Genomic DNA, 13973 nt, shown 5'->3' on the forward strand with positions numbered 1-13973 from the left:
CATTTTGGCTTGTCAATCATTGATATTGCCTGAGTTTCTCTCTTTCTTATCATAGCTTGCCAAAGGCAGCAAGTATCAACCAGCAAATATTACAAACATTGTTTTCTAATATCTTCTAGAGCTGTCAGCACAGTAGGCTTATGTAGAGGAGACAATGTTACCGTATGTTTTGCCAGTTTGTCACCATCCTTCCAGGCTTTGACATCAGTTTTCTCACTCCCAGAGAACCAGTGTCACCTATTTTAGCTTTTGTGACATTAGTAGTACACTTGTAGAAGCAACCTCTAAACAAAGTGACTTAATACAGAACAATGCAGGGTGCTGGTTCCAGGCCCATACGCTTGCTTCTAAGAATGAAAAAGAATGATGCATGCAACCCCCACAGTCCTATCTCCTTCCATCAAAGCCCTGATCACAGTGAATTGTTTCCCTTGTCTAATTACAATGGGAACTCCAATTATATACTTGAAAAATCTAAACACAGCTAACATCTTATGAGCACCATACATGTATTACCTTGTGTAATTCCTGCAATAACCCAAGAAATCACAGCACTATTCTAATTCACAGAAGAGACCGTAAGACTCAAAGCAAATCCACAATCTAGACCTAGCTGGCTCCCGAATGAGAGCTCTCACACTACCTCACATTTTTTTTTCTGTATTCCTAAACCTCTACTAAAACTCACTTCAGAAGAATGAAGCTCTGTCTCTAATTAATAAATTAGGAACAAGTTGACTTCTAATGCCACAGATATTCACATAGAAATTTACAGCATATCTACTGCCCACCACGGAATGGATTTTATTTGTAAAAATGAATTATTCTTTCTGAAAAAAGTCTCTACATTTCTGAATTATAAAATCCTTATTAAAGTATTTCTTACTATTCTATCACGAGGTGAAATATACAGAAATGGTACACAATACAACATACCCCGAATCATACTGGTAGGTTATAGAGTACTTATAATTTTTAAAAAATATTTATTCTTGAGAGAGAGAGAGAGAGAACAAGTGTAAGTGGGGGAGGGTCAGAGAGAGGGAGACACAGAATCCAAAGCAGACTCCAGGCTCTGAGCTGTCAGCACAGAGCCCGATGTGGGGCTCGAACTCACAAACCGCTGAGCCGAAATTGGACGCTTAACTGACTGAGCCACCCAGATGCCCTGAGTAATTTTTTTGTTTATTTATTATTTTTGAGAGGATGGGGGAGGGGCAGAGAAAGAGAGAGATGGAGACACAGACCTGAAGCAGGCTCCAGACTCTGAGCTGTCAGCACAGAGCCTGACATGGGGCTTGAACTCACAGACCACAAAATCATTACCTGAGCCAAAGTCGGATGCTCAACTCACTGAGCCACCCAGGTGCCCCTAGAGTACTTATGACTTGGACACTCAGTTTTATGAAGTGTCCCAGTGAAAAGGAGCAGTAGTGTGTGTATTAGTTTGCTCTTGTGCCATAACAAAATCCATAAACTGGGTAGCTTAAGAAACTGAAATTTATTTTCTCACACTTCTGGAGGCTGGGAGTCCAAGATCAAGGTGCCAGCAGGGTTGGCTTCCTCTGAGGTCATCTTCCTGCTGCCTCTTCCCACGGTCTTTCCTCTGAGCACGTACATCCCTGGTGTCCTAATCTCCTTTTCTTATGAGGACACTGGTCCCATATGAGTAGGGCTTACTTTAATGGCTTCATTTTAACTTCATTACTCATTAGAGGCCCTATTTCAAAACATAGTGATATTCTGAGGTACTGGGCATTAAGTCTTTAATTAGGGAACACCATAACAATATGGAAGAAGGGGGTGGTTTAGTCACCAAAAACCACTATTTAAATCATGGTGAATGTTGTAAGAAGCCATGACTACTTTCTTTTGCCCACTTTCATGTATCTATGTCATATATAAATATGTATAATAATAACACCTTTTCATACTCTACTGCTGATCAAAAATTAACAGAAGTCTTTTATACACATACCAGCATTCAACAGGAAAGAAAAGTTTATTTTAATTGAAGTACAGTTGACCTATAATATTAGTTTTAAATTCTTCTTGAATGACATATTTTCTTTTAAGTAGAAGAAAAATAGTATTATTCAACATAAAAGATCTTGGTAGATGGCATTGTACATATAATACTTATTCTGTATTCATAATTATGTTAACTTCACATATACAATTCCAATATAAGGTTTATATACAATCAGGAATCTAAGGCTTTCATATTTTGTAGATTGTCCATATATGGTTTTCTAATTTTGTTCTGACTAGTCCACTTACTAATATTTCAAAAGTCTTTGTGGTCCACATTGAGCATTTATCCTTTAACAAGGAGATATACTTTTTTTTTTTTACATTTTATTTATTGTTGATAGAGACAGAGCACAAGTGGGGGAGGGGCAGAGAGAGCTGGAGACACAGAATCTGAAGCTGGCTCCAGGCTCCGAGCTGTCAGCACAGAGCCCAATGTGGGGCTCGAACTCACAAACCATGAACTCATGACTTGAGCCGAAGTTGGACGCTTAACCGACTGAGCCACCCAGGTACCCCTGACAAGAAGATATACTTTCTATATCTTCTAGAAATACTTTGGGATCACATCTGGAATATCACTTCTATGAAAACATAATTACACACTTTTAAAATATGTTGAATTAAGAGGCTTGACTTCTTGATACATAATAAGATTTGATTTTTTTTTTTAATGTTTCTTTCTTTTTAAGAGAAAGAAAGAGAGGGGGGCGGGTCAGAGAGAGAGAGGGAGACACAGAGTCTGAAACAGGCTCCAGGCCCTGAGCTGTCAGCACAGAGCTGGACACGGGGCTTGAACTCCGGAACAGCGAGATCATGGCCTAGGCCAAAGTCAGATGCTTAACAGACCGAGCCACTCTAGCACTCCAAGATTTGATTTCTACTGAAGCTTTTAGTTGAAGATATTCCCACATTAGTTTCTCTTTCAAGGAATTTTTTCTTTATGAGTCCTTTTATGTCGACAGAGGGCCGAGCTATGTCTGAAGGCTTTTCCACACTGACTGCATTCATAGGGCTTTTCTCCTGTGTGAGTTCTGTGATGTATGAGGAGGTCAGACTTCTCAGAAAAGGCTTTTTTACACTCATTACATTCATAAGGTTTCTCCCCAGTATGGATTTTCTGATGTCTCATAAGGCAGGACACTTCACTGAAAGCCCTCTCACACCTGGTACATACGTAAGGTTTCTCTCCTGTGTGTATTCTCTGATGTACAAAGAGGTGAGACTTCATGCTGAAGGCTCTCCCACATTCGTCACACCCATAGGGTTTCTCTCCAGTATGAGTTCTCTGATGAATACTGAGGTGTGATTTTTGGAAAAACGCTTTCCCACACTCATCACATTCATAGGGTTTCTCCCCAGTGTGAATTCTTTGATGTTCAATGAGGTGTGACTTATGGGTGAAAGCTTTTCTACATTCAGTACATTCATAAGGTTTCTCTTGAGTATGGATCCTGAGATGTATAACAAGATTGGATTTCTTGCTGAAGGCTTTCCCACACTCTGTACATACAAAGGGCTTTTCTCCTGTATGAGTTCTCTTATGCATAAGAAGGTCTGACTTCTGGAAGAAGGCTTTCCCACATTCACTACATTCAGTCTTTTTTGAGTATCTTCTATTGCCACTAAATAAGCCGAAAAAATTCAAACTCCTACCGTAGGGGTCATATTTTTGGAGTCTCTGTTTTGAAGAAATGAAGTCTGTGCTCAGATGAAATGTATTTCCAAGTGCATTACACTTGTTACCTTTCTCGTCAGTCCCAGTTTCCTGGTCAATGAATGCGGCATGCTTCAAAAGTGTTTCTTGGTTCTCTTGGTGTTGTTCCATGTGGTCATCAAGTTGCCATGTTTCTTCTATAAGGAAGCATAATTAACTATATGTGTGTGGATATTTCTGCTAATGTATCATGGCTCCTAACCTTTCACCCTATTGTGAGACTGAATCTTTACTCTCAGGCCTAGTATCTCTATCTAAAAGAAATACCAAGGCTAAATGGAATCCATACCCCTGAGCTTTGCAAGAAAACCACAACTTAAAAAAAACTATTATTAGTAGAAATGGAAATAGAGAATATGACCAAGAACACATATGTATCTGGCTATATGCAACTAGGACTTTGCAAATTGGGGAGAAAAATGAAAACAATCCCAAAGAGCAGGAAAAGGGATCAAAGCTGTGACAGGGTCAATAGGAAGAGCCCATTTGGTGAATGAAAATAACTAGGATGAGACGGTGATTAGAGGAAATGAAGGAAAGACTGGCTGAGGAACAGAGAGATCTGAGCTAGTGCTCATCAGCTCATTGTCGGATTGCTCTAGTGTAATCGCCACTTGTCTCTTTGTTTCCAATGTCTCTGAGCTCTTGTCTATTCGTCCATCAACACGAAATTGATTTGACAAAACCACCAACCACTTGCAAGCAGGAACACCTTTGTAGCCAGTGCTTCAAAAAGCCATGTAACAGTAATTCATTCTTGTATGGGTGTGAGGGCCCAGGAATTCATATGTCCAGTAAGAGAGAGAGAGGCCACAGGGTAAGCAAAATACTACCTGCCTCAAGACAGATTAACCACTGGATTCTTGCTGCTCAGTGTATCATCTTATTCTATAATAGTTCATAGATACTGCATTAATCCTGATGTTTCAAAATTTTTTTAAATTATTTTTGAGACCGTGAGCAGGGAAGGGGCAGAGAGAGAGAGAGGAAGAGAAGATCTGTAGCAGGCTCTGTGCTGACAGCAGAGAGCCCAACGTGGGGCTCAACTCACAAACTGTGAGATCATGACCTAAACTGAAGTCAGATGCTTAACCCACTGAGCTACCCAGGTACCCCAATCCTGACTTTTAAATACTCTCCCCACCTTCCTCTCTACCTACCACATATGGAAGAGGAACTGCAGTTAAGCACACAGGCAGTAAATCCAGATTACCAGGGTTTCAATCCTAGCTCCCTCCCTCACTAATTAGACATGTGGCGCAGGTCAAGTTCCTTGATCTCTCTGGCTCTCAATTTCCCTTTCCATAAAAAAGGAAAGTAATAGCACCTACCTTGTAGTGTTGTTGTGAGGATTAATGAGTCAACAGATGTAAAGTACTCAGAATACTGCCTCGTACATAATACATTTTCTCAGAGATCATTATGTGTATTATTATTGATCCTGAGACAACTATGTGCTTGCCACTTTCTGCTTTGTATCATGCTTTCCAAATTTCTGGATTCTATTACTATGGAGACTGTAAGCAGCAGATTTCTCATTCAGCATCTAAAATCCTATCTATCTTCATTTTCATCCATCTTATAAACCTCAGGCAATACTTGACTATTGTGAAACTTATGCTACCTACATCAGAGCAATAAAGTCATTCCTTGGCTCAGAATCCAACAATTCTACTTAACTTCTTAACCCTGTTCCCAACCTATAAGCCATCAGTCTTTAAAGAAAGTGAGTGGATTTCCATTCTTTATCCAACACTAGGTCCCCAGAAGCTAAACTAGACATCTGTCCAAGGAAGATATACAGATGGCCAAAACACACTCATGCTCAATGTCACTAGTCATTCAATGCAAGTTGAAACCACAATAAGATACTACTTCATATCCATTAGGATTGCTATGATAAAAACAAAACAAAACAAAAAATAACAGGCATTAGTGACGAATGTGGAAAAACTGGAAACTTTGGGCACTGCTGGTGAGAATGTAAAATTGTGTGGTAGCTGTGGAAAACATCATAGCAATTCCTTAAAAATGTAAACACAGAATCGCCACATGATCCAGCAAATTCACTTCTGGGTATATACCTAAAAGAACTGAAAGCAGGGGCTCAAACAGGTTATTTGTACACCAATGTTCATAGAAGCATAATTCACAGTAGCCTAAAGGTGGAAACAATTCAAATGTTCACTGTAAATGAACGGATAAACAAAATGTGGTATATGTGCATGATAGAATATTATTCAGCCATAAGAAGGAATAAAATTCTATCACATGCTGTAACACGGATGAACTCTGAAGGTATTACGCTAAGTAAAATAAATCAGATATAAAATGACAAATATTGTATGATTCCATTTAGATGGGGTACCCAGAATAGTCAGATTCATAGCAAAGAAAGGAGAATAGTGGTTCCCAGGGGCAAGCAGGGGAGGTAGAATGGGGAGTTATTGTTTAATGGGGTACAGAGTTTTAACTCGTGATGATGAAAGAGCTCTGGAGATGGATGGTGGTGATGGTGGCACATCAGTGGGCATACACTTAATGGCACTGAACTGTATGCTTAAAAATAGTTAAATTCTGCGTTATGTATACTTTGTCAAAATTGAAAAAAAAAAAAAAAGAAAAGAAAAAATCTTCTCTACGTCTTAAATGAAGTTGGTGAGAATCACAGGCAGAATATACCTGGCAAGGAAAACATCACTCTTTAACAGCCATGCAAAGAAAAGCATTACTGTGGGAAGGTGATATATGGAAATAGTGTTCAGGTGAATAAGGAACTTATGTCGGCCATCCCAGTTATTTCAAAAGGTCTAAGGCCTTTAAGAAGAGAGTCCTGAAGCATATTTTTCAAAGATGCTAACCCTTATTGATCAACTGTGATCTTTTTCTAAAACTTCTTTTAAAGTTTTAGAAACTTTATATAGTGTTATATTAGTTTCAGGTGTAAAATATAGTGATTCAACAGTTCCATATATTACTCAGTGCTCATCGTGATAAATATACTCTTTAAAAATTTTTTTAATGTTTACTTATTTTTGAGAGGGAGACAGAGACACAGCATGAGCGGTGGGAGGGGCAGATAGAGAGGGAGACACAGAATCTAAAGCAGGCTCCAGGCTCTGAGCTGTCAGCAAGGAGCCTGATGCAGGGCTTGAACTCATGAATCGTGAGATCATGACCTGAGCTGAAGTTGGACACTTAACTGATGGAGCCACCCAGGTGCCCCATGATAAATATACTCTAAATCCCCTTCCTCTATTTCACCCATCCTCTCACCACCTCCCCTCTGGTAACCATTAGATCAACTGTGATTTTTTGTTAATGTTTTATTTATTTTTGAGAGAGAGACAAGGGGAAGGGCAAAGAGAGGGAGACACAGAATCCAAAGCAGGCTCCAGGCTCTGAGCTATCAGCACAGAGCCCGAAATGGGGCTTGAACTCACGGACCACGAGATCATGACCTGAGCCAAAGTCAGACACTTAATGGACAGAGCCACCCAGGAGCCCCAGATCAACTGTGATCGTAATTTCATTCACTTCCATCCACAGAGCTCTTTACCTAACTCACCTGCATAGCTCCAATTTGGGATTTCTCTCTCTACCATCCATGGTTTTTCACCTTGCTCCAACTTGTGGATCACAGATGGCTTAGTAGTTTGATAGCCTGTCAATGGAAAATGATATGGGATTTGGACCTAGCTACCTGGGCTTCAGGTCCTTTGAACTCTGAACTTCATCAGGAACTGCCCGATGAAGGTGCCCATTTGTATCTGAAAAAGAGAGGTCTTTAAACAAACTTGTAGTCATACCTCCCAGAGACTGTCAATGCTAAATCTACTAAGACTCAGAGCCATACTTGTAAAAGTACTTCCAAGGACTGACAATTTGGAGCAACTGAGAAAGGAAAAGTAATTAACGGGCACATGTCAGTCAACACTGGGAAATGGTCCTCACCCACTGAGATGAGGTTGATATAGTTCTCCAGCATCACATCCTTGTATAGATGCCTCTGGGGAAGGTCCAGATACTGCCACTCCTCCTGGGTGAAATTCACAGCCACGTCCTTGAATGATACCGGTCCCTGTAACAACACATTCCTATTCCAACTAAAGTCATCGGTATTGCACAAAGTAGAAACAAAAAGCATGGCAAATGGTTTTAAGCATGTTCATTACTTGATTATCTTTCCTGAAATTTAGCCCCATTTCATTTTGTGTTGTAATATACTAATTTGGTCTCATTCTGTTTCTCTAGCACAGTCCTTTGATGCCCATTTGTCTAGTTTTGTGTTCTACTTCATGGGTGACACAAAAATCATATCTAGAATAGTTTATACTTATGGGTTCGTTATTTATTAGGCCATTCATTCATTAAGTCACTAAGCAAACACTTAGTGAGCGCCCCATACATGTCCAGAACTGAATGTCCTAGATCCAAAAGATCAAATAGTGGAATCTGATCCAATTTGCCAAGGCACAGAAAAAATGCTCACTTGCTACCAAGTTACACAAAGAGAAAAGGCACTGTTCAAAATGCTCGCGTTAAGTTTTTTTCCAACAAATATTTTAATTCTCAATGTTTCAAATTATAATGTGCTAAATATTTGTTTTTAATATTTTTCATTTCCCTATACTTGTATGACCAACAGTAAGAGGATTTAATGTTTTAAATTTTAACATTTAAACATTTAAATTTAAGTGTTTAATGTTTAAAATTTTTAAAGGTCACAGAACCGTAACCAATGTAAAAAATCCTGCTAATTATTAAGATTGCTTTGCACGATTTTAGCTCACATGATCATTTTTACAGTCCCTCACTACTGTTCCTATATAATGGGACAAACTAACTCACCTGCGAATTGGTCATTTTCTGCAGCCTCTGGGTGAAGACAGAGGTCTATGAGGACAGAGGGAAGGAAGGGAAGGGATGGAGCCATGAGAGACCAGGTATGACTTGAAGATCCCAGAATCACCAGTGTAACAAACCCATATGCAGATGCCGCAACAGCTGGGTTGAGGAAGCCACCCTGTGGGAGATTGTCCCCTGGGGCCCTCTAGAACTCACTGTGAGAAAAAACACAGATTTGCACTGAGATTTTAGGATATCTGCTGCAAGGATATCTGTTGTGGCATTTTTAACATATTGAAAAGTTGGAAGACATTAAGGAACTGGTAAAACAGATATATACTCCAAAGATAAAGTAATTTACAGTCATCAAAAATGATGTTGCCAAATATTTATCAGTATGTAATGGCAACTGGTGCACATCCTTCTGTGACTGTTTAGTCATGCCTTCTGTGGATTCTAACTAGGGCTGTAGGAGCACAGACAGGTTGGAGTCTGAAGGTAGAATGTACCAGCAAGAGATTCTCACTGGGACCTAGGAACTGGGGAAGAGACACCAACAGACCCTGGAAATAAAATGTCCACATGGTGAGATTCACGCAACAGTCTTTCTGGAATCTTTCCCAGGGGAGCTGAGGTGCAGATTCCTGTGCTCCAAGCCAAGCAGGAGCAGAGGTCAGTTAAATCCTATGTTTTAGGTTGGGAGACCTCTATAAAGGGTAGGAGATTTAGAGGAAAACATTTGGGCTTGAATTTACCTGCTGGCTATTTGACTTTGGGCAAGTTACTCAGCTTTACCTACCTTTCTGAGCCTCGGTAAAATCAGAAATAATATCTATGTTGTATCAGTGATTAGGTAAGAAACGTATTTTGATTAAGGTAAGAAACATATTCTACAAAACAACCTAATGTTAATGTGTGTGTGTGTGTGTGTGTGTGTGTCCATGCTGGCTGTTCCTTCTACCCAGCACAACCTTCTATTTCTTCATCTTTGCTCAAAAATCACCAAGGAGGCCTTTGCTGTCTACCTAATTTAAACTTAATCCCCCCATCTCCCTTACCCTGATCTACTTTTTCTTTGTGTATAAGTTCAAATACATAATTTACTATCTAATATACTACATAATTATGCTTACTGTTAATTGACTATCTCTACTTACTAAAACTAAAATTTCATGAAGGCAGGGATTTTTGTCTGCTTGATTCAGTATTGCACCCCTAGCACTAACAATAGTGTCTGGCTAATGGATGCCCAATAGTCATTTTAAAAATACAGTTATATATAATACATTTCACAAAACAATCCTTATCACAAGGGAATACATATGTGCTACTTTACAGTATTTATTTTTAATGCTTGCATATAAGAGTACATGCTGTAGGATTCCATTTATATGATGTTCTACAAAGCAAAATTAGCCTATAGAGATAGAAATTGAAAAAAACTGGTTCTTAAGCAGGTGGGGGGGTTGCATTTCTGGGGGATTAAAATGTTCTGTATTTTGATGGGGGTGGTAATCATACGGGTGCATCTACAAACTTTTTACTCTGTAAATTATGTGCAAATCATTCTATGTAAATTATATACGACCTAAAAGTACTGGCAAATAAAATACTAGTCTTGGCTCACTAAACAGATTTCACCACCACTACTGCGTTGCAGCCAATGGTTGAAAACCTGACTTAGAGGGTTGCTGTAGGGTTAAAAGTTAGATGCCTTTGGAAAAGCAGGTAGTAAGGTAGTACTCCACCTGGAACATTTCAGACCTTCAGTAAAACTTGGTTCTCTTTGCACACCCCGGAGGGCGCTCCTGATCCTGGTGCCACTTGCGCGCACTGGCACCGCTGGACGCGCTCCGGCAGCGACATCTGCAGCGCGACACCTGCAGCGTAACACCAGCAAGAATGCAGACCCGGGACCCCGCCCGCCCCAGACTCACGGACCTAGGTTAAGGATGGTCACTGCAGCTTTTGACACACCCCGGTTCACGCCTACCCCCAAAGTCCTATTGTTCTTCACTCACTCACTCCACTTCCCCAAATCCGCGCCCGCTTCCTCCGCGCCCCTCCAGCCCGGACCAAGACCAACCAGGTGCAAGGATCAGAGCCTCACTCCCGCCCGGGGGCAGCGCTGTGAGGACAGGGAAGGCACACATGCGCAGAAGAGGACGTCTCGCGCGCGCGCGCGGGTCTCGCAGGAGCCCGTTCCCTTCGACTGCAAAATACATCTCCCAGAATGCCTCAGCGGCGGCGCTGCACATGCGCGGCGAGAGGCAGGGCGCGCGTGGGGCGTCGGGGCGCATTGCAGCGGATTCCGGCACTGCAGTCCCCACTCCAGGCTCCAAACCCCTCCTCCAAAGAGAACCCATAGAGGCTCGCTCGACGTACTGAGCCAGAGCCTAGCGATAGCTAGCCAGACCTACAACGTTTCAAGAATTTTCCCAGGCCTCAGCCTGCAGGACTTAACTCTGGAATTTGAGTTTGAGCCCGAAGCCTTTCATATTTTTGTGGTCAGCCCTTCTGCTTTTCTGAATGGACCCGTGAGTATAATGTTTTGACGAAAGGGGAGATACATTTCAGAGATTTCACTAAAATGCCTGTAAATGAAAGCTAGCAGTGGTTTAAATTAGTATTCTGTGACCAGCTGGCATATTTTCTGAGAACACACAAATTAATTTTGATTACACAGACTTGAAGACCAATAGCTAGTCTGTGTAACATTAAAAAGAAAAACTTGAAAAAATCTACAGACAGGTTTCCTCCACAGGGCACTTTGATGTTATATATAAAGATGCTTCATGTTGATCTAGTGCGACATTAATCAATGCCCTGATAGGTACCCATAGTTCTAGGGAAACTGGTTTTTTGGGAAAAATAATTTTGGATAATCACCTTCCATGTTGTGCCAGTTTCCATATGGCTTAAAAGTTACAACAAAAACGTATACAGCATTTACTGTTGTGTAATAAAGATTTTGGCTTTCATTCCAAGTTTCTGGCAAGTAAGCTCTAAACACTTGCAGTAAAGAATATGGCTGGCAGAATAAAGATTTTGTCCTCTATTATTGAGAGGTAGCCTCTAGCTCTGTGGAATTTCCCCAGTAATGGAAATGCCCCTGGTGGGCCCTGATAATTCATCCTACCTAGAATGACTCATGGTGGGTCCCTGGAGAGTTGACACTGAGAAGATGACTCAGGGTGGGGGCTGGCCACTCCACAAAGACCATGTGATTAGAGAGTTGGGGTTTTAAACCAGAAGATATCATTTGGAGAATCTCTCAGGGGTATAAGGCAGGGTTGGAGATTGAGTTTAGCCTGAAGGCCGCGTAGGTAATGAAACCTGGATAAAAACTCTGGACGGGGAGCTCAGGTGAACTTCCCTGTTGGCAGTATTGTAGGTATCTCTGACTCAGAGATCATACAAAAGTTTCACTTTTGTAACCCTTTCAGATCTTACACTATTAGTCTCTCCCTTTGGCTAGTTCTCATTCCTATCCTAATGCTATAGTAAAACTATAATCATAAGTATAGTGCTTTCCTGAGTTCTGTGAGTCATTGAAGTGAATCACCAAAGTGTCAAAAAGGGCACTGGGAACCCCTGAATTTTTAGCCCACTAGCCAGAGGTGAGGGTGGCCTGAGAAGTCCTGAGCTTACAGCTGGTGATGGAAGTGAAGGCAGTCTTATGGAGGACTGTGATTTGTGAATTTAACCTGTGAATTGTGGCCCAGTTCCAGCTCGTTGGTGTCCGAAGTCACTGAGATTATAGCCTGTGTGTTAAGGTACTTTAAATGTATTAACTAATTTAATACTCCTATGACAACTCTGTGAACTAGATTCTATTAACTTCATTTTACACTTGAGGGAAATTGAGACACCCAGATTAACCCACTTAACTAGGGGACACACAGCAAGTTAGTGGGAGAGCAAGGCAGAATGGCTGTAGACCATGGGTTGGTAAACTGCCACTCAGGCCACATCAGCCAACTGCCTGTTTTTGTACTCTCTGTGACCATAGAGTGTTTTTTACATTTGTAAATGACTGGAAAAAAATTAATAGAGATGTGTTTAGGTGTTAGTTTATAAAAGTGACTGAGTGATGACACAGAGAGGTCAATGTCATTGAAAGAAAAATTTAATTTACTCAAAGTTCCCCTAGAAATGGGAGGCAGACTGGGTCCCAATTCTACTGAGGGGTTCCCTACACCAACAATAATCAAATCTCTGACATGAGCCAGGTGTCCTACGATTTCTGCCATATCTACTGGGAAATAGTATGAGATCCCACAGGTTAAGGGTTCAGTCCTACAAGACTGCTCCCAACCCCATTTCAGACCCTAGTCCCAAGCCCAGGTTATTCTGTGCTACAGATTGGAGGTTCCCAGGCCTCCTCCTACAGATGCCAGTCACAAGCCCAGGTTGTTAGTTGTACTTCTGACTGCCTGGCTATAAGTCAGAGGTTCTGACCACCCCTTCCTTCCTGGGTTCAATTAATTTGCTAGAACAGCTCATAGAACTCAAAGAAACATATTACTTACTAGATTACTGATTTATTAGAAAAGTATATGACCCAGGAACAACTAAATAGAAGACATATGTAGGAAAAGGTATAGGGAAAGGGGGTGGACCTTCCATGCTCTCTAAACAAGCCACTCTCCCCACATCTCCCTCCACATGTTCACCAACCTGGAAGCTCTTCAAACCCTGTCCTTTCGGGTATTTATGGAAGTATCATTACATAGGCATGATTGACTAAGTCACTGGCTATTGGTTATTGATTGATTCAAACTCTAGCCTCTATCCCATCCCTGAAAATCAGGAGGCCAGACTGAAAGTTCCACCTCTGTACGCTCGGTTGGTTGCCCTGACAACCAGCCTCCATCTTTAGGTGCTTTCCACAAGTCACCTCAGTAACATGGTAACCCAGTCACCCAGTTGTGGTGGAAAAGGGCTATTGTGAATAATAGGACACCCATCTCAACTTACGACTCTAAAGCAATTTCAAATACTGAGAGCAAGAGACCAAATAGGATGACAGAAGATGCTCCCGTTGCTCTTATCACTCAGGAAATTCCAAGTTTTGGAAGCTGAGAGCCAGGAACCATGGACAATGACCCAATGTGTATGAGAAATACATCTTGGTCATCTGAATGACCAAATATGTTTTTTCTTATAAACTACAATGTCACAGGACCACAGGGAGAAGCACCAGTGTCAGTCAGGAGGCAGGAGTAAAGGCATAGATCATAGCCTTTTTTTTTTTTTTTAAAGATATGAGGGCTTTAAAAAAATTGTAGCATAGTTAACATACAGTGTCATATTAGTTTCAGTGTACAATATAGTGATTCAGTATTTCTATATATCACCCAGTGCTCATCACAAA

At 41.0% G+C, this 13973-nt stretch overlaps 2 protein-coding genes across 8 annotated transcripts in view; one reads left to right on the forward strand and one right to left on the reverse strand.

Moving 5' to 3' along the window:
• Positions 1 to 13973, forward strand: part of LOC128310958 (zinc finger protein 300-like) — a 53360-nt gene that overhangs the window by 9999 nt on the left and 29388 nt on the right. For 3 of the 5 annotated variants that reach the window (XM_053200063.1, XM_053200056.1, XM_053200085.1), the window contains exon 1: positions 10792 to 11133. The exons of the other annotated variants lie outside the window; for them this stretch is intronic. The gene's annotated coding sequence lies outside the window, so the exon portion shown is untranslated. Of the gene's footprint in view, positions 1 to 10791; positions 11134 to 13973 lie in introns of those variants that run through there. 5 annotated transcript variants of the gene reach the window in all.
• On the reverse strand, positions 1962 to 13423 carry LOC106967654 (zinc finger protein 239-like). Of its 3 annotated transcripts, none has more exons than XM_053200104.1 (5): positions 13277 to 13423; positions 8600 to 8811; positions 7703 to 7829; positions 7317 to 7412; positions 1962 to 3885 (listed from the first exon to the last, which is right to left on the reverse strand). In XM_053200104.1, exons 2-5 carry the CDS (start codon positions 8612 to 8614, stop codon positions 2957 to 2959), a joined length of 1167 nt encoding a protein of 388 aa, XP_053056079.1. In that variant the 5' UTR covers positions 8615 to 8811; positions 13277 to 13423; the 3' UTR covers positions 1962 to 2956. The 3 variants fall into 3 exon arrangements, with proteins under 3 accessions (XP_053056079.1, XP_053056077.1, XP_053056082.1); XM_053200102.1 differs by lacking the exon at positions 13277 to 13423 and adding an exon at positions 8958 to 10666; XM_053200107.1 differs by lacking the exon at positions 13277 to 13423 and adding an exon at positions 8958 to 10666 and having other exon boundaries at positions 7703 to 7845.

This window comes from Acinonyx jubatus, chromosome A1, assembly GCF_027475565.1.
Source record: "Acinonyx jubatus isolate Ajub_Pintada_27869175 chromosome A1, VMU_Ajub_asm_v1.0, whole genome shotgun sequence".
In the NCBI taxonomy this organism is placed as follows: Eukaryota; Metazoa; Chordata; class Mammalia; order Carnivora; family Felidae; genus Acinonyx; species Acinonyx jubatus.